General features: G+C 44.8%; 1 protein-coding gene across 1 annotated transcript in view; it reads left to right on the top strand.

The window, feature by feature from the left end:
* Positions 1-26,803, top strand: part of SLC25A36 (solute carrier family 25 member 36) — a 74,362-nt gene that overhangs the window by 10,543 nt on the left and 37,016 nt on the right. Inside the window, exon 2 of the mRNA XM_040349060.1 lies at positions 15,279-15,446. Within this exon, the coding sequence (XP_040204994.1) occupies positions 15,279-15,446 (168 nt within the window). The remainder of the gene's footprint in view (positions 1-15,278; positions 15,447-26,803) is intronic.

Raw genomic sequence — 26,803 nt, 5'->3', positions numbered from 1 at the left:
CAGCCAAACTTTTATTCTGTTGCTGAGCTATGCTTCTAGTATCTTTATCCAACACTGGTGAATTATGCCTCCCCCTTTTTATTTTTTATTTTTTTTATTGGTGTCTTATGCCTGAATTTCCCTCCCAGTGGCTTCATATACCAACTGCTTCGTCATTAGTATTTTCCTGCAGCTCTGATAAGATAGACTTGTGACGTAGCAGCCAGGGGGAGTAGATGCTGGCATCGAACACACAGAAATGTTAGCTACTGAACAACCCAGCAGTGGCTGTAGCTCAGCAAAATCCTAAACTTGAGTTTTTAGAAGCTTTTGGTGTGGGTTTTTTTTTTTTTTTGACAAAGCTTTAGAAGCTGCTGCGACTTAAGTGAGGCTCAACCTCTCTCCTGAATGCAGAAAAATCCCTTTCAAGATAGGAACATTTTGATCGCCGGCCATGGGAAAAAACGCAAATCTGCGGTAAATGTAGGCAGGGTGTACATGAAGACTAAGTGATCTTTCACAGCACTTTCAACCCCAAGTCTACCATAAAAAAACATAGCATTTCAACTTTTTTTACCTTAATGCGTTAAGGTAACATGCTTCGCTACCTGTCCTAGACCCCCAGTCCCTAAACGCTTACCTGGCTCCTTTCACCAATCCAGCAATGTCTAATCTACTGAGAGACCTGAAAGTGCGGGCTGCAGACACTGGCAGCAATCCTGTGAGGTGTTTGTCTATAGATGCATGCAGTCAGGCTCAGGAGCATGCCAGTATGGGTGCCCCCTTAGCACCACACTTGCTGAGGAGGCACTCGAGGAGTGGAGAGCATCTGCGAGGGACTATGGAAGAAGAGACAAGAACCGCTTTGTGAAATATCATTGCACATGGCAGGTAAGGTATAACCTCTCTTCCTTTTTTTTTTTTTTTTTTTTTTTTTTTTTAAGACCACATTTACACCTGCGTTTTTTGCCGGACGCCAATTATTTGTGTGAAAATTGGCAGCGGATCCTGGCGATTAGCTGTAGGAGACAGCTGGGCTACTGCATCTAATCGCAGCCACTCGCACGTAATTCTGATGCGTCAATTACCTGCGAGTAATCAACTCTGGACGTAGACAGTCTGTCACTTCTAGGTCATGGGCTGAGCTTTTCCTCTGCTGCTCCAACTGGTCATGGCTGTCGGCAGTTCTGTATTGTATGGGAGGACTCCGAGCTCAGGTGAGTGAGGAATAAGTAAAGTGCTAATTCCAATCCCCCTAGACGGAAAACGCATTCTATTGCTGTCTGTGCCTCCAGTAGGGGGATTTGCACTCCTCTATTTCTTCAGTTTACTATTAATAAAAATGAAAGCAAATCAAATATTTGGGATTTTGTTAAAATAGGAATAGAGGGAAAATCTTTATCCCTCACTTTAGTTACTCTTCCTGTTTTGGTCATTAAGACAGGAAGTGAAAGGAAATTTTGCCAATTACACAAAGAAGCGGGGGGGGGGGGGGGCGGGTAATAACTGAAAGGGGTATCTTACTCTATACAAAATGGGTGGGTTTGCCTTTTTATATCTTTAGAATTTTACTGTAACCTGGAGTTCAGTAAACTGTCTCCTTAAAATTAAAATATGATCAGGAGAATGGGGAATGTCATGCAATTGTTATGTACACAAAGGTTATTTTATTTTTCTGTACATGGACTTTATTAAACTGTTCACAAGTTGGGAATGTTAATTTCATATCAGGGATTAAGGAAAGGATCATTTCTAGTGACTGTATCTTGTCGCTGTCTCAACACCGGGGTCATGTAAGGCTTCAGCTGTAAAGGCAGGGCTTCTTGTGAGAACCTTTATGGATTGTTATGTCAGAAGTAACTTTTGACCAAGCCTATGTCATGATCTGTTCTATAAAAACACGCTTGGGCAGTTTTCTGTTGGACGTGTGTGTTTTATGAAATACCTTTGCTATGCCAGCTTGTGCTGTTTGCTGAAACTGCTATTTTTAATTAAGGTGCTTGTGACATATCTGTGAGTTACATTGGAAGGATTTGTCTTAAAGTGCACTTGTGCCTGGACTATGGACATTAAACTACTTGCTCATTCTTGACCACCAGTAACAAGCCATCCCTGGCCTTTCTAGCTGCATTTAATGTGATGTTTTTCTTAAAGGGTGACTCCACTTTCATGGTTGGGGGGGGGGTAATATATTATATATATATATATGTGTGTGTGTGTGTGTGTGTGTGTGTGTGTGTGTGTGTGTATAAGCCAAGTTTTTCAGCACATTTTTTGTGTGCTGAAAATGCCCCCCTCGGCTTATACTCGAGGCACCTTTTTGCGCCTGATCTCCCGGACTTTGGGGACCTTGTGCTGGACGTAGGTCCCCTGGACCCCAAACTTGCATGTAGCCCCACTTTTCCTCTACAAGTGTGCAAAGTTTGTTGTCTGGGGGACCACAGCTGGGGAGCAAAATGTTTTGTTTATTTTTTCTCCAAAGCCGGGCACCCCTTCCATTGACTCCCATGTTAAACGTCGATCTAGTCATGGACACCCTAGGCTTGTACTCGAGGCACCTTTTTGCGCCTGATCTCCCGGACTTTGGGGACCTTGTGCTGGACGTAGGTCCCCTGGACCCCAAACTTGCATGTAGCCCCACTTTTCCTCTACAAGTGTGCAAAGTTTGTTGTCTGGGGGACCACAGCTGGGGAGCAAAATGTTTTATTTATTTTTTCTCCAAAGCCGGGCACCCCTTCCATTGACTCCCATGTTAAACGTCGATCTAGTCATGGACACCCTAGGCTTGTACTCGAGTCAATACGTTTTCCCATTTTTTTTTTTTTTTTTTTTTGGTAATATTAGGTGCCTCGGCTTATACTCGAGTATATATGTGTGTGTGTGTGTGTGTGTGTGTGTGTGTGTGTGTGTGTATAGATAGTAATTAATTGCTATTAAAAAAACTACCTTTTTTACTTTTCAATCTGCAGCTCTGTAAAATGCAATATGGCAGCCTAGAGAATGTGTACAGCACGCCCCCCTGGAAACATCATTTCCTGCTTGTGTGATTGGCTTACTGATTTTCCCCTAGGATACAGGTCAGATTTCCGCTGTCCCCTGCAACAAAATTGTCATCTGTCGGCGCTCGTTCGCCCCCCCCCCCCCCCCCCCCCATTAGAGCCAATTTATACTCTTGTGCTGCATTAGCACACATGCATTGCATTATGGCAATCCGTTCATTTGACTAGGCTGCTTAATGTACCAAAAAAGATGCATGTAGCATTTCTTGCTGCACTGCAAACTGTGTCCGTTGCTAGTATATGTTGTCATGCCATTCAAAATGAAGGGCACTGTACCGCACGGATGCATAGAACATTCTTTGTCACATATTGCTGTAACACCTACAGTATCGCAACACCTTGGTGTGAATGGACCCTAAGGCTCCGTTCACATCTGTGTGGGTGGGGGAATCGTAGCGATACCCGCAACCACCCACAGTGAAAACACGCACTTAGAGGACGTACAGGTACGTGCTTGTGCCCAGCCGTGCCATTCTGCCGGCGTGAAGGGGTCCTTAAGTGGTTAAAAGTAATCAAATACAGTGTAGTTCCGCTTCAACCACATTCATAATCTATAAGTTTTGCTGACAGCCAAAACAATTTTGTTCTTTATAAATTCCTGTGGAGAATCCGCTAGAACGAACTGTGACCAGCCTATACAAAATAAGGTTTTCCATGATGCAGTTGTGCTAAAAACCTGAAAAGACACAGGATGCATTTATTTTTGAGCATTGCCATTCATACATCGCTTCACCCATATTAAAACAAAATGTGCAGCAAATTGCTAGGAGTGTCTTAATGACATCCATGCATGGATTAAATGAGATCTTCATCCCCAATGTAAACCGTGTGTTTTTTGTGGTGGTGTTTTTTTTTTTTTTTTTTTTGCCAAGAGGTCTTAGTCACTCCTGGGTGTTTTTGTACAAAATGCTGGGGGGGCGCAATCTCCAAAATGCCTGCATGCTTTTTAGGCAGATTACAGGCTTCTTCTTTTTACATATGACCTGTACAAAATCGCCGTAAAAAAATGTGCAACTTTCTGCCTGAAAACAAAACGCTTAGGTGTGAATGCAGCCTGATGGTGAACAGTAAAATCGCATAAGTCTAGCTTATTACCTTTACTGAGAACAAAGCTTAAAGTGGGGTTTCCGGACATTTTTTTTTTTTTTTGCAAGCTGAAATGAATCACATTAAATGGTCCCTAAAACATATTGATAGCAAACACTTGCCTTATATCCTCCAGCTCATGTTGTGGCCGTATCCATCATATCTTAGGACAGGAAGTTGAACCACCTAGGACCAGGTAATAGGCAGATTACGAAATCTGCTTGGTAACAGCCAGATAGAAGTGAGAAAAACTTTTATTTTATTTTTTTACATTGAAGGCAAGCTGTTAATTTTTAAGGTGGAACTCCGCTTTAAAGCGGATGTGCCACTAAAAAAACATATTAAAAGCCAGCAGCTACAAATACTGCAGCTGCTGACTTTTAATATAAGGACACTTACCTGTCCTGGAGTCCAGCGGTGATCGCAGCAGATGACGAGCCGATCGCTCGTCACCCTGCTGCTCCCCCCTCCATCCACGGTGAGGGAACCAGGAAGTGAAGCGCTCCGGCTTCACTGCCCGGTTCCCTACGGCGCATGCGCGAGTCGCGCTGCGCCCGCCGATTGGCTCCCGCTGTGTGCTGGGAGCCGAGTGTTCCCAGCATACAACGGGGGACGGACGGGAAACGAGGAAAAAACCCGTCTTTTGCCCGTATCGTGGGGCTGGAAGTGGGTGCAGATACCTGTCTGTAGACGGGTATCTGCACCCCCCTCCCCCCTGAAAGGTGTCCAATGTGACACCGGAGGGGGGGAGGGTGCCGATCAGCGGGACTTCACTTTAGAGTGGAGATCCGCTTTAAGATGTTTAGGAGTGCTCTAAACACTGTCATGGACTACATCAGTAAACCAGTTAATGAAGAAGTCTAATTACCTTTGAACCCTAGGCCTTGGTCACTTGTTCAGGCAGGGATTATACTTTTCTTCTTTTCTTTCCGTGTCGCATTAGTTCTTACTGCCAAGAACGCTTTAACAAAAAGCCTGTTTGTCTCCTAATTGGTACATGTTGCCCTGTTTTGCCCTCCTTATTGTGTGCAGCAACTCTGAAAATTAACGTAGTTAGAAGAGTCAGTCTGGACGCCATGCCCATTTAAAATCCTTTTGTGTGCCCTTTGCTGCTTGTTAATGGCCATGTGCTAGTTTGTGTGTGCCTGCCAAGTGCATGTAGTGTTTTGCCAAATTGCTGGGGAGGAAAAAAAGGACGAACTAAACTTTCTGCACCACCCTGATTTAAATTACAACTAAAGGCTGTTGTATAACGGTCTAAACCAGTACCAAATCCAGCTATTTGGCGACATACAAGCCTCGTAATACAGGCTTATTCAAAAAGATGGAGGGATGTAAACTTTTTATTTCAAACAAACTGTAAGGGCTAGAACCCTATTCTGCACATCACTGGATAGGGAAAGGTTCACCCAGAAGTTCCTTTCAATGCCATACAGCAGCGCTGTTACTTGTTTATATGCAAATGGTGACATCACAGACGTTTTTTGTGAAGTGCATTATAAATTCCTCTGTCAGTTCAATAAACAGCCGCCTCATCATAAGCAAAATTACAAGTGGCAGAAATTTGAAGATGGTTGCATATGCAAACAGAAAAGCACTGGTCGTCCTCGCATGTTGAATGAAAATGTTGAGCATATCTGCAGTGCGTTCTAACGGAGCCCTAGGAAATCCACAACACGGGCAAGGGTTTGAACTTGGAATTCCTCAAACAGCAGTATGGCATGTTCCAGACTGTCTGCATATGAAGCCGGTTGTTTCCCCAATATCAAAAAGATTTGAATGACTTCATTCTGGCACAAGATGGTGCCCCACCTCACTTCCACTTGGTGGTCTGGCATTTCCTGAGCGACACCTTTCCGGAACGATGAATTGGAAGAGGTGAACAGCAAGATCTTGTTTCTTTTGTCTGTGGTCTCCCAGGTCACCAGACCTTACCCCCCCCCCCCCTGAGATTTTTATCTGTAGGGGTACATAAAGGTGTGTGTTCAACCTATACCTGGTAAGCTTCAAGATCTGAGACATTAAAGAGGAGTTCCACCCAAAAATGGAACTTCCTCTTAACCCACTCCTCTCCCCCTTGCATGCCACATTTGGCATGTAATTTTTTTGGGGGGGGGGGGAGTGGGGGCTTCAGGAGAAGGGGACTTCCTGTCCCACTTCCTCCTTCCGCCGAGGGGCTGCTAAGGCGATACGTCATATCGCCTTTTGGCAGCCCCTCTCTGTAGGCGATCGCCTGTCCAATCAAACAGCGCAGTGCCGCGCGCATGCGCAGTGGGTGCCCGGCCGTGAAGCCGAAAGCTGTTACGGCCGGGTGCCCACAGTGACAATGAAGACGCCGGGAGGGGGGGGGGGAGAGGAGCGGACCCCCGCGTCGCTGGAGCAGGTAAGTGTCAGTTTATTAAAAGCCAGCAGCTACACTTTTTGTAGCTGCTGACTTTTAATAAAATTAAAAAATGGGTGGAAAACCCCTTTTAATTTGAAGCTGTAAATTCAATAACGAACGACCAGTTTATTCATCCATGTATGGTAAGCATTGTTCTACTATTTTTGATGTTTGTCGTGCAACACACGCAGTGCATACAACCTCAAGAACCATAAAACGTGAAACTTTTTCTCAATCCAGTGATATGTGGAATGTACTTCTACCCCTAATGCCGCCTACAAACCACTGTTATTCATGTCATGAAAAAAGTTTTTTTTGTCGTGATTCCTCCCAAGCCTGCCTTGCATACACACGTTCGTGAAAAAAAAATGCTTGCGCAAAGCGCTGTGACATACAACACGTATGACGGCACTATTAGGCTAGATTCACACTGCTGTGGATTCTTTTGCGAATTTGAGCCATTGCGATTTCTCAAATTCGCAAGTCCTTTAAATTACATTGTTTAACATTAGTGGCGTTCACATCAATGCGTTGCAAATATAAGCTGCAGGAAAAAAGGGTCCTGTGCGAGTTTGATCCGTGTGCAATGTGAATTCAGCTCTATAGACTGGCATTCCCTGAAATCGTGGCAAAAACGCAGCTGCGAAATCGCGGTAAAATCTGATTTTGAATTCGCAGCAGTGTGAACATAGTCTAAAGGGGAAGTTCCATTTGAATGGCGCCACTCTTTGGGCTGCTTTTGCTATTTTCCCCGTCTCATAACTTCTGAGCTTTTTGTCTTCTTCGTCTTCCTTCTTTTTCCCTTGTTTAAGGAGTACACACAACCGTTTTTCACGACGTGAAAAAAAAAGATGTGAAAAGCGCTGAAAAAAATAATGCAGGTTCTAAATTTTTAACTGGCAATTTTCTCGCAGAGGAAAAATGCTTTGGAGCATACACACAACCTTTTTTCACGACCAATTTAAAAAAATTGAATTTTTCTTGTCATGAAAAACGGTTGTGTGTACGCGGCATTACAGTTTATTTGATATCTGCTCCATCTTTTTGAATAACACTGTATAAACTCAGAAAAATGTTTTGATCTCCTCTGACCCAGAATCGGCTTATAGAGGGCTGTTGCCTGCTGTCAGCTGACATGGCAGGGCGACTCCAGGATCTGTAAGTATCCCAGCAAAATTGTCAGGTTCCACCCAGCTGCCTGATTGACTGACTGCTTAATCGGCCTCTCTGTGCACAGCTGACATCTGACGCCAACTGTGCCTGCCCCCTCTCCAGCCCAACTGTCCAGTGAGCACTGGAGCAGCAGAGTGAATGCTCTGCTCCAAACAGACCATGAACTGAGTGATCCGCAACCGTTTGATCGCTCAGTTCTAGGTCTTGGTGCCGATGTGGGACAGCTGCTGCAGCATAAATGTGAGTATGGATGGTGTGTGTGGTGTGTTTTTTTTAATCTTTCCTGCCTCAGGCAAACCTTTTAATTTGTGTCTCGCATAATTCCCATCCTAGTAACTCACAGTGGGAGGAGGGTTTCAGAAGTAGAGGCAGTGTTCAGAGCTAGTTATGTGGGCAGGACTAGGTGTGGCCAGGTGGTGGTTTTCAAAGCTTTCAGGCTTGTGAATCAGCAGTGACATCCCCCTGCAACATCTCATGGCATTTTTACATTTTAATTATTTTTAGCCTACTGAATCTGAACGAACTTGAAGTTTGTACATGTACTTCCTTGAAGTATGCGACACCTAGTCACTAGTGCCCTGTAATTTGGCACTGCTGTAGGGTTGCAACTAACCATTATTTTCATATACGATTAGTTGGCTGATTATTGTTTCGATTAATCGGATAATAGCCTTAAAAAAAAAAATTATATAATATATATATATATATATATATATATATATATATATATATATATATATATATATATATATATAAATTTTTACATTACATGCTTTTCTGCAGCTTCTCCATTGAAGTATATTGAACAAAAAAAAAAGGCACCTTTTTGGGTTAAAGCGGGAGTTCACCCATAAAAACGATTTTACCCTTACATTGGTGCTCATTTTGTCTAGGGGAATCGGCTAGTTTTAAAATCCGAGCATTACTTACCGTTGTAGAGAGCGATCTTCTCCGTCGCTTACGGGTATGGTCTTCGGGACTGGGCGTTCCTTCTTGATTGACAGTCTTCCGAGAGGCTTCCGACAGTCGCATCCATCGCGTCACTAGTAGCCGAAAGAAGCCGAACGTGGGTGCGGCTCTATACTGCGCCTGCGCACCGACGTTCGGCTTCTTTCGGAAAATCGTGACGCGATGGATGCGACCGTCGGAAGACTGTCAATCAAAATAGGAACGCCCAGTCCCGCAGCCCATACCCGGAAGCGGCGGAGAAGATGCATCTCAAACGGTAAGTACAGCTTCGATTAAAAAAAAAGCCGATTCCCCTAGACAAAATGAGCATGAATCTAAGGGTAAAAAGTTGTATGTCCGGGTGAACCCCCGCTTTAAGTCCTTGCCCTTTCCAAATACGCAGCAGCTAAAAAAAAATCATGGATGTGAACGTGTCCCATAGGAAAACATGTAAATGAACTGTAGTGTGTTTCTGCAAAAAGCACCAAAAAACGGAGGTGTGACCCAGGCCTGAGATGTTTAGTAACATAATGGGGGATAAAAAAGAGCAAATAATCGCTACTGTAAGGGGTTCCTTTTTTTTACTGTGGGACAGTGAAAGTAATAGTTACAGTAGCAATTTGCTTTTTTGCAAATTGTAATCGATTAATTTCATAATCGATTAGTTGACGATTAATCGATTAGTTGTTTCGGCCCTACACTGCTGTGTCCCATTTCGGAGCTTCCCTTCTGAGCCTCAGATGTTCTGAAAGGAGGAGTTTCAGGAGACAAGGTCAGTACAGGAATCGCAGCTTGCAGGAAGGTATCGTGGGTTATATCAGGGCTTGATGACTGAAAATTGCGCCCTGGCGTCTAAGCTATACCGCAGGTGCACAAACTTGGGCTGGTCAGAATTGAGGCCACAGCTAAGCGGCCTGCTGGAGCGGAGACCATCTCTCCAAATTGAACAGAATTCCCATGTTAAAGCGGCTGTCCGCCCACCCCTGCAAAAATTAAGCCAGCAGCTACACATATTGCAGCTGCTGACTTTTAGTATTGGGACACTTGCCTGTCTTGATGTCCCAGCGATGTCGGCACCGCAGCTGATATTTCCAACAGCTGCCGTTGTCATTGCCGCTAAGGGAACCCAATAGTGAAGCATTATGGCTTCATGCCGGGTCCCTACTGCGCATGCGTGAGGCACCGCTGCACTCTCCTACTGGCCCAGCGGTGGGGGGGGTAGGAAGAGGGAGCCGAGCTGCTGATGTAATTTGCCGTGGCCCTGTCTCCTGGAAGTGCTGTGTAACTTGGCCCTTTTATATCCTCTAAAATACCTGGCTGATCCTTCCTGGTGCTGCCCTCCCCTCTGTAAACTGATTACGTTTATCATGGCTGCTGAACTATGAGACCGTGGTCAGTTTACATGCCCCCGTCAGCACGCTGTCTGTCCTTGCTCTATCTCCCCCCCCCCCCTGCCTGATGGCTAGTGACAGTGCCGATCTGCTCCCGCCCCGCCTCTCCCCTCCTGCTGCTATCATAACTGTTATTGCTTCATTAAATGACATGCTGTGTGTGTGTGTGTGTGTGTGTGTGTGTTTGTGTTTTTTTTTTTTTTTTTAATATGCCGCTGTATACCTTATTTCAGAGCACCACTCTCACGTGACTGCCCTCCTTTCAGCTGTCATCAGTGGGGGATTTTCAGTGTAGTTATCAGATCTGGAGAGGAGAGCGGCGAGCAGTCACATGAGCGGCGCTGCTTTGAAATGAGGTATACAGCGGCATATATTTAAAAAAACTGACCATCATTTAACCGCTTTCGGACCACCTCCCATATACATTTTACTGCGGCAGGGCAGCCCAGGTGTGCAAAATCACGTACCTGTACGTGATTTCGTGCAAGCTGTTTAGGAGGTGCTCGGCTCCTGCTTTGTCCAATCAGCAAGTCCGCGGCCACGTGACCCACCAATCGTTCACAGGAGAGACAGAGCAGCGGCGTGCCGATGTAAACAAAGCAGACCACTGATCTGTCGGAGTAAAATTGAGAGATCATGTTCAAGCTAAACTGAATCACAATCTCTTTTCCTCCATTGTAACACTTAATCCCACCCCATGGTTAGAAACGCCTCCTAGGGAACACTTTTAACTCCTTGATCGCCCACCTAGTGTTAACCCCTTCCCTGCCGGTGTCATTTATACACCGATCACTGTATTGGTGTCACTGGTCCCCCAAAAAGTGTCAGATTTGTCCGCAGCAATGTCGCAGTCCCGCTAAAAATCGCATATTGCCATTACCAGTAAAAAAAAGTCCCTAAATATATCCCGTAGTTTGGTTTGTGCAAAAATTATAGCATCTACAATCAATTTACGCTTATTGGGATTTTTATTTATTTTTTAACCAAAAATATGTAGCACAATACACACTGACCTAAAATTTGAAATTTTATACCCAGATTTTATTTGGGTGCAGTGTCGCACAACCGCAATTGTCACGGCAACACAGTGCCGTATCGCAAAAAATTGCCTGGTCGAGAAGTGGGTAAAACCTTTATGGGCTGAAGTGGTTACATGTCCATGATGCATTCCATCACATCCCAAAGGATTGCTATCTGGTGACTGGAGGCCATTGGAGTACAGTGAACTCATTGTCATGTTCAAGAAACCAGTGGTGAGATGTTTTGAGCTTTGTTACATTTTGCATTATCCTGCAGGACAGGAAGTAGCAATCTATAAAAATGGGTTCACTGTACCCATAAAGTAATGGACTTCAGCAACAAAACTCAGGTAGGCCGTGGCATTTAAAGCGGAGGTTCACCCAAAAATCCACTTTTTGACATTAGCTGTAGCATACTGCTAACATCTGCAGTATGCTGTGTGTTGTGTTTTTTTTTTTTTTTTTTTTTTTTTTTTACTTGTACTTATCGTTATATGAGCCCTTGTTTTCCGGCTCCGAGCGGGGAATTCTGCGGGGAATGGGCATTTCTAAGCAAAGAGGAGTTGATTGACGGCTGCTAAGGCGCGTCTTGGCCTCTGTTTAATCTTCAACTGCCATAATGCTGCACATGTGATCAGTTATGACACCAGCCATTGGATGGTTTGACAGTTTGGTTGAGAGCACAACCAATGTGACAGTTAGCATTCCCGGCATGCCAGGAATGTAACTGCTTTTTCAAACTGTTAAATTGATGGGTTTACTTCCGCTTTAAAGCGGGAGTTCACCCAATGAAGTTTTTTTTTCTCTTTTCCCCTTAGATGGATGCTCGTTTTGTCTAGGGGAATTGGCTAGTTGTTTTAAAATATGAGCCGTACTTACCGTTTTCGAGATGCATCTTCTCCGTCGCTTCCGGGTATGGGTCTTCGGGAGCGGGCGTTCCTTCTTGATTGACAGCCTTCCGACGGTCGCATCCATCGCATCACTAGTAGCCGAAAGAAGCCGAACATCGGTGCGGCTCTATACTGCGCACCGACGTTCGGCTTCTTTCGGAAAATCGTAACGTGATGGATGCGACCGTCGGAAGACTGTCAATCAAAATAGGAACGCCCAGTCCCCAGCCCATACCCGGAAGCGGCGGAGAAGATGCATCTCGTAAACGGTAAGTACGGCTCATATTTTAAAACAACTAGCCGATTCCCCTAGACAAAACGAGCATCCATCTAAGGGGAAAAACTCTTATGTACGGGTGAAACCCCGCTTTAAGGATGCTGAAAAGTTCATTTTGAGGGTGAACCTCCGCTTTTAAACAATGCTCAATTGGTATTAAGGGACCCAAAGTGTTCCAAGAAAATATCCCCCACACCATTACACCACCAGCAACTTGAACCCTTGATACGAGGCAGGATGAATCCATGCTTTCTTGTTGTTTATGCCAAATTCTGACCCTACTATCTGAATGTGGCAGCTGAAATTGAAACTCTTCAGACCAGGCAGTCGTCTTCATCACGTCTAGATGCCTAAAAGCATTAAGTTGCTGCCATGTGATTGGTTGGTTGATTATCAATTTGTGTTACCAAGCAATAGAATGTGTGTGTGTTTGTTTTTTTTTTTATATGGTGTTTTTTTTTTTGTTTTGTTTTTCTTTTGAGAACGTCTTCGAGGAGATGCTCAGACTGTGCAGAGCAGACTGTGTTTTGGAATTTTGGCCTAACACAAAGGCAGCGCTGTTCTAGTCAGATGGTGAAAATAGACTTGTATGAGGTTTTCGTTTTCCTCCTACCAGTTCTACCAATGGGCTTCAAGAGGTGGATGTTGTGACAAAAGATCTCTATGGACATTTTGGATTTGAAGCAACTATTTACTCATGTACTTTCTTAGCTAGAATAAACGAGGTGTTATATATATTTTATATAATTTTTTTCCCCTTTTTACACTTGTTAATGTTTTTTGTCAAGATGCATAAAAATGCACAGTTGTACAAAAAAAGCGCCCGAACAATTTAATGTTCCGAAGTACAAAAATAAATATCTTACAATTGCAGTCATATGACTGACTGTTCTGTAAATACAACAGGGCCAGTGTTCTATGCTCATTGTGTGGATGCCACCTAAGCAGGATAAGGGGGCCACTGAGGGGAACAATAGAAGCAAAGAGAACTGGCACATCAAATGTACTCCAACACTACAGTCCACACTGATTTCAGCGTGACAGGGCAGTACTGCACATTGCAAAACTTAAAAAAAATAAAAATAAAAAAAGTTGCAGTGTATATGGTTTGTAAATCTGTGTTTTCTAAATATGCTCTTTTACAGGCATATGTTCCATTATAGTTTTGTGTGGTGGTTGTGTGAGTTTTTTTTTTTTTTCTATGGCAATAAACGCATATTGATTTGCGCAAAAGTTTTAGCGGCTACAAAATAGGGGATAGTTTTATGGCTTTTTATTTATTTTTTACTAGTAATGACAGCGATCTGCGATTTTGTGTGGTGTGTTTTTTTTTTTTTTTTTCTCCTACCATGGCTGCGACTTTATGGTGGACACATCGGACACCTTTGACAAATTTTTGGGACCATTGTCATTTTTACAGCGATCAGTGCTATAAAAATGCACTTATTACTGTAACAAATTACACAAACAGTGAAGGTGTTAACCACTAGGTGGCGCTGAAGTGGTTAAGTGTGTCCTAGGGAGTGATTCTAACTGTTAGGGGGAGGAGCTACCAGTGACATGTCACTAGGCAGAACAGGGGAATGTCTTGTTTACAAAGGCATCCCCCCTGTTATGCCTTTGCCGACCGCAATCGCAGGCCGCCTGGGAACATCGAGTTCCTGGGGCGCGCTTGCCCGCTGGGTGGCAAATTTAAAGGGACATACAGGTACACCCATTTGCCTGCCCATGCCATTGTGTTGACGTATATGTGTGTTGCAGTCGGCAAGTGGTTAAGATAAAAAAGCCTTCTGTGTGCTGCAGCTCCCCCAGCCGCCCCTAATACTTACCTGAGCCCCGTCTCTATCCAGCATTGTCCAGGAGAGCTTCGGCCATCCAGGACTCTCCCTTCTGATTGACTGAGACACAGCAGTGGTGCCATTGGCTCCCACTGCAGTCAATCAAAGTAAAGGCTAAAGCTGAGCTTGGGCTTATTCACACATGCATTAAAATGCTGCGTACAAAAGCATACAGACTTTAGTTTTGCATGCATATACAATTCACATAGCTGCACTTGGCAACAAAAATGTTATACTGTATTGAGAACTTAAAAAAAATAAAATGCATTCACAGTCCCTAATTGGATTGTATTTGTGTGTTTCACAACTAGTACAAGCTAAGCAGTGAAGATTTTGTAAGTAATTCCTGACCATTAAAAAGATTATGCTGATCAATTGAAATTGTACACAAAGTGTAGCATAGCCTATACAGTAGTTAGTAAATGTTAAATGCTTAGTATTAGTCATAATGATAAAATATGGAAAAAACTGCGCTAGAATCCAAGTGGTGTGAAAAAGCTGCCAGCACTCTAACAAAGTCAAACAGCAAAGAAAAATAAATGGTGCGGCGTTTAACAATCGATAAGTGATAAACACACTAAAAATCCACAAAAAATGTATGTGATAATAAAATGAAGATAAATGTGCAAACAAAAAGAGATGCTCCCAATGGTTCAGGTCAAAAAATCAATGATGGTTTATTTCATAAAATTGCTATATAGACAAAGTAAAAAGTGATCACAGATAAACTAGTAAAAAGCAATGTGGGGTGCAGTAATGCTGGCCCGACGCTTTTCGGCTAAAACGGTCATCAACTGGGGAATTTTAGCAGTCAACTTGTTGTTCCTGTACTTTGTGCCATCGTATGGAAAGATTTTTCACCACCGAGTTTATTTCTGTATGGACTTTCTTCATATCACTTGTTGAAGCCTCTTGGCTTCCTTATACCTTTCATTATTGAACTTTGATGTATTTTAATATTTTTCATATTTTACCTTCATTTTATTATCGAATTCATTTTTGTGGATTTTTAGTGTGTTTATCACTTATTATTGATTGTTTAGTGCCGCAGTATTTATTTTTCTTGTCCTAATAGAATACCATTGTGTCCTAGATGGTTTAACCTGGTTAATCCATAATTTTTTTTTTTTATATATTTCAGTCTGCATCTAGTTGTAGCATGATGAATCAAGAGCATGAGATGCTGTATTTATTTTGACCCTAGTAACTATAAATGTTTTATTTTTATTTTCTAGATGTGGGGGCACTGTAGGCGCCATTCTGACCTGTCCGTTGGAAGTTGTAAAGACCAGGCTCCAATCCTCCTCTTCGATCACACTTTACATCTCTGAAGTACAGCTGAATACTATGAATGGTGCCAGTGTTAACAGAGTGGTGTCACCCGGACCACTGCACTGTCTAAAGTAAGATCTATAATAAATGATATATATATATATCTATTTTGGAACTGTGTAATAAATGTGGTGATATAAATGGAAGACAATATTATTGCAGAAAACACATACCCAAGTAAGTGCACTCAGAATAGTGTACACAGATGTATACATTCTTTGGGTTTCTATGTGGATAGGCTTTGGGGAGAAAAGCAGTTCTGACACGACCAAAAGCCCATCTATGTAGCGCCATATTATGTATTCCCATATGTTCACATGACAGCATTGAAACAAAAGTATCAAATGTATCTTAATGTGTCATAATTTTTTTTTTTTTATAAAAATATATATATAATATCTCAAAGCTGTCCACTCACATAATGGGGAAACTCTCTCAGCCTTTTCTTTGTGTTGACAGCACTGTTTTTAAGCGCTATGGGGGTCATTTCACCCATATGAATTTGAGTTAAAATAACTCATGTGGTATTTAACTCTGTGTATTTAATAAACCTCAATTCACAAAAAACTTAAACGCAAGTTAAATATCGCATGGGGCCAGAGTCTGGGGCTGTGCCTTTTGCTTGGCAAAAACTGACTATGTAGTAGGGTCACAAAAGGCACTTATCCCAGATCCTTTCAGATACCATTTAGAAAAATGTCTTCCAGTAATGAATCTGAGCAGATATTTTTTGGCCTTAGGGCCCTTTCACACGGGCGGATCCTGTGATGACCCGTTCAGTAAATATCCCCTTGCTCACCGGGGATCGCTCTGTTGTTCCCTGCTGAGCTGGCAGATGCAGGGACCGCCCTGTCAGATCTCTGCTCTCCTCTATGGGGGGATCGGATGAACATGGACCGTCTGTCCGTGTTCACCGGATCCGCTCTGCAGACGGATGGAAAAATAGGATTTTCCCTATCCGTCTTTCAGGACAGCCACAACTTGAGAGATAGGCTCCTCCTCTTCCTTAGGAAACACTGCCCAGCCTTTAAAATCTCTCCTCCCCCTGCTAGACCTCAGTTCTTAGTGTTTCCTCCGGTGGGGAGACACTGCTAAGGAACCAGGCAGGGCAGTCAGAGGACTGTGGCCATTATTTTTCCTATGTGGGAGGCAAGGGCTTCCTAAAGGAGATTGGGCGAAAAACTTACCGCCAAAAAACGCACCCCAACCAGGTCGAGCGCGACAGACGGTTTGTGGGGGGGTCCCTATCGTGTCCACAGGACCGCGGCGGGGGAACTCAGCTCCGGGCACCCTGATTACAGGCCGCACATTGTTTTTTTCTTTCAAAAAGTGCGGGCCGAGTGGCGGGCGACGTCACTTCCGGTGCGCCTCGGAAAGGATTCCCTGTGACCCGCGACTTCCGGTTCCGGGTCGCGGCGCTGATAAGAGACCCACGCGTCCTGCTGGAGGTGTCGGATACTCGTTGGGACGAGTTAGACACAGCGCAACCACCCCACTATGTCGGTGACCTCTCCGGAACGGGACCCGATTAGGGACGCTACCTCCAGCCAGTCCAAGGTAAGGGTTCCTGGGGAGGGTTTCCCAAAACTTTAGACTGTGTCTTTTTTCCTTCCTCTACTTTCCCTTGGTGGTTGGGGGAGAGGAGGGATAGGCAGCAAGGGCACCTAGCAGTAGTGTCTGTCTAGTGCTTCCCAGAGGGTTGTAACCATGTTGTTGTTTTTAAAAAAAAAAAAAAAAAAAAAAAACTTTTTGTATCTTTGCTTTTTTAAATGTGGGTCCTTATGTCTTCTATTTTTCAGAAGAGCCTAGAAAAGAGCCAAGAAAAAACAGGAAGGACACATAGTTCTAAGAAGAAATGTGCTTCCTGTAGGGACTCCCTTCCTGATTCTTGGGCAAAAGTTTTGTGCAGAGACTGCATAAACTCTCTAGTTAGGGAAAGGGATGCAGAACAGGAGGATAGTCTAGCTGCTTCAGTTAAGGAACTAGCCTCTACCTTTTCCTCTTTCAAAACCTTGTTTGAAAGGGTGCAACCCCCCCTGGTACCCACACAGGTTACAGCCCACCCTGATGTTCAGGGTCCTGCACCTGCCTCTCCTGATCCTTCAGCGGAAGCAGTTGATTTTGCAGGCCCTTCTCAGGGGCAGCACTCCTTAATGGAGAATGTTGCTTCCGACTCGCAGGCAGAGTCAGGTGAAGAAGACCAGGACAGTGAGTCCAAGAAGTCTTCCAGATACAAGCTATCTCTTGATGAGGTTGAGGAACTGCTAGGTGCCATTTACACGACCCTAGGCATTCACACGGATATTAAACCTCTTAGTCTCCATGACCAGATGTACAAAGGTCTAGGGGAACACAAGGGCAGGGTCTTCCCAGTGCACGAACTTCTGGTTGATACTGTTAAGAAGGAGTGGCAGGACCCTGAAAGAAAGCCTTTCTTTTCTCAATCCCTTAAGAGAAGATTTCCCTTTGTGGAAGATTCCACGTCCGTTTGGAATAAGAACCCTAAGTTAGATGCGGCCTTTTCACAAGTCTCTAAAAAGACTGATTTAGCATTTGAGGATATGGGCAACCTGACGGATGCTATGGATAAGAGAATGGACTCGTTGTTGAAAAAAGCATGGGAGTCCATAATTGGCAATTTAAAACCAGAATTAGCAGTTACAGTAGTGGCCCGTAATTTAGAACACTGGCTCTCAAAGATCCAAGAACATATTGAGGCAGATACGGACAAGGACACTATTTTGGCTTCCTTCCCCACAATTTTAAAAGGGGTAGCCTACATTGCGGATGCCTCAGCAGAATCCGTCCGCATGTCAGCCAGGTCAGCAGCCCTGGCTAATTCTGCCAGAAGAGCTCTCTGGCTCAAGACTTGGTCAGGAGACATTGCGTCCAAGTCTAAGTTATGTGGGATTCCCTTTACAGGAGATCTCCTATTTGGTCCTGACCTGGAGTCAGTCTTAGACCGCACGGCGGATAAGAAAAAATCTTTTCCGTTTAAACGTAAAACTCCACAAAAAGGGAGAGGGTTTCGTCCCCAGAGACAAACAGGGGTCCCGAAACCAGAGACTCAAAAAAGGATCTGGACACCTAGGGGTAGGGGAAGAGGAGCGATTTTTCGCCCACCTGACCAGCCCCCCAAAAAACAATGACTCCCAGATCAGAGTGGGGGGAAGGTTGGGGGCCTTCCTCCCACAATGGGAGTCTTTTTCCCCAAACAGGTACGTATTGGCGATAGTGAGAAGGGGGTATTCCCTAGAGTTCTCATGCCTTCCGCCACAGAGGTACCTGGTCACTCAGCTTCCCAGAGCCAAGGAAAAAGCAGAAGCTCTAGTGGGGGCCTTGAGGGATCTGGAGGTCCAAAATGTTGTTTGCAGAGTCCCAAAAGGAGAGGAGAAAAGAGGGTTTTACTCCCACGTTTTCGTGGTAAAGAAACCCTCTGGCAAGTACAGGTTAATCTTAAACCTGAAACCGCTGAACAAGTCAGTAACATACAAAAGATTCCGTATGGAGTCAATTTTCACGGTAAGGGCCCTCCTACCACAGAATTGCTTTATGGTCTCCCTGGACCTCAGGGACACGTACCTGCACGTACCCATTGCAGAGGGGTCTCAGGAGTTTCTACGGCTAGCGATAGACTTGGGAACTTCGGTGGTGCACCTACAGTTCCAGGCCTTGCCATTCGGTCTATCCTCCTCACCCCGCGTGTTCACAAAGGTCCTGGCGGAACCAATAGCTTTTCTGCGTCTTCAGGGAGTGGGTATAATAGCGTACCTGGACGACCTGCTTCTTTTTGCAGCCTCTCCGGAACAAGTCTCCAGGGACCTGGAACTAACCAAAAAGACCCTTATGGACCTAGGTTGGCTGTTAAACCTGGAAAAATCCAGTCTAATACCATCGCAGCGCATTCCTTATTTAGGGTACACCCTGGACTCCACCCTGCTAAGGGTCTTCCTTCCATTAGAGAAGGCTCTAAAGTTAGAAAAGTCAGTATCTGCCCTCCAGGGCAGCCATCAGGTTTCAATCAGATTCCTGATGTCAACACTAGGACTGTTAACTTCCACTCTACCGGCAGTCCAGTGGGCAGGGATTCACTTTCGGGCCCTGCAGGCCTTTGTACTCAGAATCTGGGACCACAGCTCAGAACACCTAGACGTCCTGGTACAGGTCCCAAGTCAGGTAAAGAGATCCCTCTGGTGGTGGAGAAAGATCACCAATCTGTCGCAGGGTCGTCTATGGCATATCCGGTCTCCACTGATTGTCACCACAGACGCCAGCGGCAGAGGTTGGGGGGCTCACCTGGGGGTACTTCCAGCACAGGGTGTTTGGGAAGTGGCAGAGCTGAAACATTCCTCCAACTGGAAGGAGCTGAGGGCGATCGGTTTAGCTCTCATCTTCTTTCAGGAGAGACTTCGAGGACACCACGTCCAGGTGAGGTCAGACAATGCGTCGGCCGTGGCCTATGTAAACAAGCAGGGTGGCACCAGGTGTGTAGCCCTGTCGGCCATAACAACAAGAATCTTTCGCTGGGCCGAAACAAACACCCTGTCCTTATCAGCAGTTTTTCTAAGGGGGATAGAAAACAGTACAGCGGATTACCTCAGTCGAAGTCAACTGAGGGAAGACGAGTGGTCCCTCAATCAGGAGGTCTTCCATCTTTTGGTCAAGAGATGGGGGTCTCCGGAGATAGATCTCTTCGCATCCAGGGAGAACGCAAAAACACATTGGTTTTTCTCTCGGGGCAGGGGAGAGGGAGCAAGAGGGATAGATGCCCTATCCCAGAGCTGGCGATTCGGGATTTGTTACGCCTTCCCACCCCCAGCTCTTCTACCACTGGTCCTGAGAAAATTTCAGCTGGAGAACACCTCACTTATCCTTGTGGCACCCCACTGGCCCAAGAGGGCTTGGTTTTCGGTTCTCAAGCAACTGACCACAGAACCCCCTCTTTTTCTTCCTCTTCGAGAGGATCTCCTCTCGCAGGGTCCAGTTCTATGCCCTCAGGTACACAGGTGGAACCTTGCGGCGTGGTTACTGAGGAGTCCTTGCTGAGGTCCAGAGTTTTTTCGGACAAACTGACTGCCACCCTTCTTAACAGTAGGAAGAAGGAGACACGTTCTATTTATAGAAAAGTTTGGCTTCGTTTTAATACTTGGTGCCAGGAATTTTCCTTTCCAACACAAAGCCACAAGTCCGTTCTGGAGTTTCTCCAGTGCGGAGCGGATAAAGGCTTGTCAGTGAGTACCCTTAAAGGCCAGGTCTCAGCCCTCAGTGTGTTTCTAGAGAGCCCTCTAGCATCCAATCCTTGGGTCATCAGGTTCTTTAGGGCTTTGTCCAGACAGAAACCTACCCAGGGACCTCCCTTCCCCAAGTGGGATCTATCACTAGTTTTACAGGTGCTAACAGGGTTGCCCTTTGAACCCTTAGACAAGTGTTCGTTAAAGGATCTAACATTTAAAACAGTCTTTTTAGTTGCAGTGACTACTGCCAGGAGGGTCAGTGAATTGGAAGCCCTGTCCATTCGTCCTCCTTTTTGTGTAATTTTTCCGGATCGAGTTGTTTTTAAAACCGATCCGGCCTTCCTTCCGAAAGTGGCTTCCAAGTTCCATAGAAGCCAGGAGGTTGTGTTACCTTCATTTTGTTCCAATCCCTCTGGTGAAAGGGAATTTAAGTTTAGTACACTAGATGTTAGGAGATGTATCCTACAGTACTTGGAGCTGACTCGAGCTTTTAGGAAGTCAGACTCTTTGTTCGTTTTGTTTTCTGGGACCAGAAAGGGACAGAAAGCGTCTCGGCGCACAATTGCTAGGTGGCTTAGACTAGTTATTGGGCAGGCTTACTCCTTGACTGGTAGGGAAGTCCCTACAGGAATAAAGGCACACTCTACCCGAGCGGTGGCTACTTCTCAGGCTGAAAGGGCTGGAGCGACGCCAGATCAAATATGCAAAGCCGCAACTTGGTCCAGCTACGCCACTTTCATCAAGCATTACAGAGTAGACTTGGTGTCAGCAGGTGAACAAGCCTTTGGGAGAAAAGTCTTGCAAGCCGTGGTCCCACCCTAAATTGTAAGTACTCGATTATCCTCTCAAGTTGTGGCTGTCCTGAAAGACGGATAGGGAAAAATGGAGTTACACTTACCGGTAACGTCCTTTCCAGTAGTCTTTCAGGACAGCCCTAGTTACCCTCCCGAAAAGTAGGAAGAAGGGGTTTCTAATCCAGGAACATAGTATGATATTGATGTGTTAACTATGGATTACTAACATGTTCTTGTGTCTCCCCAGCGGACCGGAGTGCTCGTATAAAAACTGAGGTCTAGCAGGGGGAGGAGAGATTTTAAAGGCTGGGCAGTGTTTCCTAAGGAAGAGGAGGAGCCTATCTCTCAAGTTGTGGCTGTCCTGAAAGACTACTGGAAAGGACGTTACCGGTAAGTGTAACTCCATTATTCCTCCATCTGCAGAAACGGAGCATAGCGGCGACCGATGAGATCAGGTGTCAGCGGATGTTCATCTACTGACACCTGCTAACATAGGGATACATGCATGTCCCTTTTTCATCCGTAAACAGATGGATGAAAAAAACGGACATGCGGTCCGCATGTGTGAAAGGGGCCTTAAAGTCCAGGGCAGAATTAGGGCCAGTTGTCAGAAAAATATCTAAAAGGACCAGCCTAGCCAGCTAGTTCTAATTAGAAGCCCGTTATTGTCAGAGAAGGGAAAATAAGCATTGCGGGTATATTATGGGTGATGTGATGGATCCGTACAAAATGTACTCAAATATAAGAAAATCTTGCATAGTAGTAGTTTAACCACTTGATCTCCAGGCCAATTCTCTCCTGTAAAAATAAGCATTTCATAATTTTTTGCAAGAAAATTACTTTGAACACCTTGTTGCACAATATTTGCACAGCCATTTTTGAAAAAGCAGATTTCTAGTAAACCATACAATTTTTAATGAACACAAACAGAATGAAATTCCCATTTTTGGAAACGTATAAAAGTTAATGTTATGCCAAGTAAATAGATATGCAACATGTCTCTCTTTAAAATTTTGTAACCTGTGGAATGGCAACAAACTAGGTTCCAAAAAAATCTCCATTTAAAAAGCCTTTACATTTCTCAGTTTAGAGTTACACAGGAGGTCTGTTTCTAGAACTTTTGCTCTCACTCTGACGTTTGCGGCAAAGCCTCACACGTGTGTTGCAGTCACCATTTACATATATAATGTAATAAAGATGAAAAAAATATATTAATGGTCCAAATGTCCCAATTCACATCCAAAAATTGAACTCAAAACGTGTGCTGATCCAATGTTCAATTTGTGAAGACACCCGGTGCCCCCCACAGGATAGACAGGGTAGGTATATCTGCTTACCAGATTTTAGGAGCCTTTAGGGTCTTTCTACGCATTAGTGAGCTTTCACCCCTCACTATGGGTTTTTAAATGCATATACGCTACCCAGCCTGCTTAATTGCATTCCACAGGTGTATATTCCAGTTATCATCAGTTAATGAAACTTCAGAGCCTAGTCACACATTCATCAAAGATTATGGCCCAGCAAGAACTAGGTCCACCACAATGGGGCATGCACGGTCACGTACTCCAATAATGTGATACGATTTCAACTTGAGGACGTACGTGTACTTTCTAAGGGCTTGAAGGAGTTTTAGAAATTACTTTTTGTTTAAAAAATAAATACATGTCTGTAACCCTAGCAGGACCCCACTATGCAGTACAACTTTCCAAAATATAGCGTGCATGGAGATGGTTATGAACACAAGCTGCTAGGCTTAATTAAATTCATTCAAGTTCTGCTGAAGCACTGCTTTTAAAGATTGAATAAGTCAAGGGTCTTCAAACTTTTCTAAACAAAGGCCCAGTTTACTGTCCTTCAACGTTTAGGAGAGCCAGACTGTGGCCATTGAAAGTGGAAAATGTTCTCCCATCATTGGTGTCAATGGGAGGAATTATGCCCTAATGTTGGTGTCAGGAGGAAATGTTGCCCCAAGGGCCAAAAAAAAAAAGAGCGACCAGTACCAGTTCTTGGATGTAGTACCTATTTTCATTTTTTCAGGCTTGCTTTCTTTTAGTTTCACCTGGTGATCCAGCCAGTTGGTCTGGTGTGTGTGGTGTGTGTTTTTTTTTTTTTAAATGAAGAACAAGCTCTCTTGCAGATGTCGCAGTTTAAAGTTTTTTGAGACAAACCATTTCACAAATTTCTGCTTTTATTTATCAACTTCCATGTCTAATAACTTCCAATGCTCCCTATAGTGCAAAGTGACTTCAAATCCTTTTGGTTTCCTGTGCTACCTTTACATGTAGGCAACCACAGAGCTACACTTTACATATCACTGGTGTTTGAGACGAGCTGGGTGTATTGTGCCAACCTAAGGACATTTTGAAAGTAATTACTACATTGAAGCGTGCACACATTGCTGTATAGCCAGCAGTGATGTCTATATTTAAGTGCGCACGATCAGTGTATAGCCAACAGCCCTACCTCCCCCCCCCCCCCCCCTCTCGAGTGATGCACGAAAGTGCTTCCTGCATTGCCAATGAGGCATTTTAAGCTGTTCCTGATTTATAACGTGTCCCATATAGTTAAATCGCCTGTGAACGGTTTGGTCTGTTTTGCTAAACCTGTTTGTTTTTCAGCCCGATTAGCGCTCATTAGGGAATGAAAATAACATGCAAGAGTAATGCTCGATTAATCTAGATCACAGTGAGTGGGTGGTGTCCTATTGTGCTGACTGTAGCATAGTGGCCACTTCATGTTTTTTCTTTTATGATTGTATACTTTATTAATACAGTGACCATTTGCCTTTTAAGGTGAACTTTCTTTTTTTTTTTTTTCTTTGTAAAATTATTTTGAAAAGTGAGTAAGGTGGAAAATATGTGCATCTCCTTTAAAAAAAAAATCTAGATGCCTGGCTGTAAATGTTCACTAATTTTAGGCTAAAGACCCAGAAATAATTATACTGTTAGATGTGTCAAAATGGTTTTGAATTCCTCTTCTGCTTCTTCTGGGTCTGATGAGGAAAGCGTTGAAGCCGAAGGCGCGAATTTGCACGATTCACCCATCAACACAGACCATGTTGACAGGGGAATCCCTCCTGCCAATAAATTGTCTGCTCCTGGTGGGGGGACGGGCAGGGAAAGCCATCCCCATTGGAAGAAGACCGTGATTATCGCTAGAGGCTATAGCCGCTTGTGATAATTGGAAGTGAAATCTGTCAGGCTGGTTGTACCCAAGTTGATCGAATTGGCACATTCAGCCTGCCCAGTAATGGTTTGAATCTTCCTGCTGAACTGGCCGGGATTTGAAGTGTATGGCAGGTCTAAGCATAGCAGCCAGGAAACTAACCTTTTTAGAAAGTGAGCTTGGCAGTGGCAGCCTACATAAATTCATTGCAGGCCCCTTTCACACACATGTTCTGACCAGGTCAGCTTGTGCGTTTTTTCAGGCGGACCCGATCGGAACCCCCATTCTTCTCTGGAGCAGCGGGTGTAAATGAACATGTGTCTGTTTGTGTTTGTTTTTTTTTTTTAAACCTGCCGTCATCTAATCTGATCCACCCAAAAGAGACCGATGGGGATCCGTTCTCATTTAACCATTTCACTGCTGGGCCCTTCACCCCCCCATTCAAACTGGATCCCCCGCAGCTACCATCATGAGCTGGCATCCCTCCTCTGCCACTCTTGTTGACTTCAGGTCCTGCATGTCCCTTGTGGAGGGGGATCAGCCCCCGCACACACCCGATCTATCATTGCTCAGAGCGGCATCCCTCCTTTCCTACAGCTTCTGGCCGCACTCTGCAAAAAACCCCACCCCCCAGGTCCGCCCGCACTTATCCTGTCCAGTGACCAGCACCCCTGCCTCCCGCACTCTCCCCTCCAAGTTGACGGCCGTCCCCGTTCACCCCTCCGTGGCTTCTCCAATGCGCCGCCTGTCCTGATTGGCAGGGAGGAGAACCCGGAAGACAATGGTGAATATTAATTTGCTATTGTCGCAAGTGGGTGGGTTTGAGTCACAGAGCCCAACCTGTTTTAAGCCAATTAGAGCCTCAGGCTCTAATCGCGTGGCTTGAAGGGGGGGGGGGGGTTCATACAAATGTATAAATCTGGCACCTTGCAGGAGGGCAGTGCACTTAATGGACCGGCCGCAACTGGTAAGACCCCTTTCACATGGAGTGGACTCAAGCAGATCTGCCTGCTCAGTGGGAGATCTGTCTGCCAATCCCTGCTGAGCAGGTAAATAACAGGTCTGCATCCTCTCTGCTGATGCAGAGCGTACACAGAAACAGCCAGCTGTTCTCTATGGGGCGGTCGGATGGAAACGAACCTCCTGTCCATTACCTTTGGATACCATCCGATCTGCTACATGGATGGGGAATATTATCCCCATCCATCTGTTTTTAGCAGACTGGATCGGATGCAGGTGGGTGTAAACGGACACATATCCATTTACATCAGCCTCTCCATAGAGAACAATGGGTGTTCCGATTGGGACCCCCCTGAAAAAAAACGGACAGGCAGACCTGATCGGTGTGCTTGTGTGAAAGGGGCCTAAGGCCTTGTTCACACAGGGCATACACAGCGTACCTTTACAGGGATGCACAGGTATTCCATGCAGCTCTCTGCAGGCAGTTCCATTGATGTCATTGGGGATGTAGCAACTGCACCAACAGAGCCCTTGCTCCCAATTTGAAATCTGTGTAGGTCCGCATGCATGTCCCAGAGCTCACATTGTCTGTGTTCTGGGTCGTGTACCCACATGGATGTCAAATTGGGATCAGCAGGTATGCCTGTGCAGCTGTTGCATCCCAATTGACATAAATGGGACTGCCTGCATGCGCGGGAGTGATGACATCGCCGTACCAGCCACTCACATCGCTGGAGCGGCGATACCCAGAAAACACGCCGAGGCAAGATGACATCTCCCTCGGCGTGGACCAGGCAAGTTCCCTACGCCTCGTTTTAAGATAAGTATTTCATAATGAGCTAGTATGCGGTAAGTGTGGGTTTTTTTTTTTTAATACGATAAATTGCATATCTGTTACTGCTACAAGAAAGCTGATATCCATTCGGTCCTGAGACTTGAAAGAACTCTGCCACATAGCACAGCCAGGGGGATGACACCACTTTCTCTGTTACACTTAAAGGAGTTGTAAAGGAATTTTTTTTATCTTTTGCTGAAATGACTGTTTACCGGGTATAGAGACCTAATAGTTAACTGATTCCTTTTAAAAATAGATAAAAATCAATCATATAATGTACCTACAGTTTCAGTTTAGTTTTTGCATGCTGTTTCATGCTTCTGTGATGTACAGAGACAAAGAGCCAATACAGGGCAGTGATGGTTTGGAAAACGAAACTGATTGGTGTTGAGGGGTTTTAGACACACAGTAATCACACCTCCTTGATTAGTGACCACAGA

Source organism: Rana temporaria, chromosome 4, assembly GCF_905171775.1.
Source record: "Rana temporaria chromosome 4, aRanTem1.1, whole genome shotgun sequence".
Lineage (NCBI taxonomy): Eukaryota > Metazoa > Chordata > Amphibia > Anura > Ranidae > Rana > Rana temporaria.
This window is presented reverse-complemented; position numbering and strand designations above follow the sequence as displayed.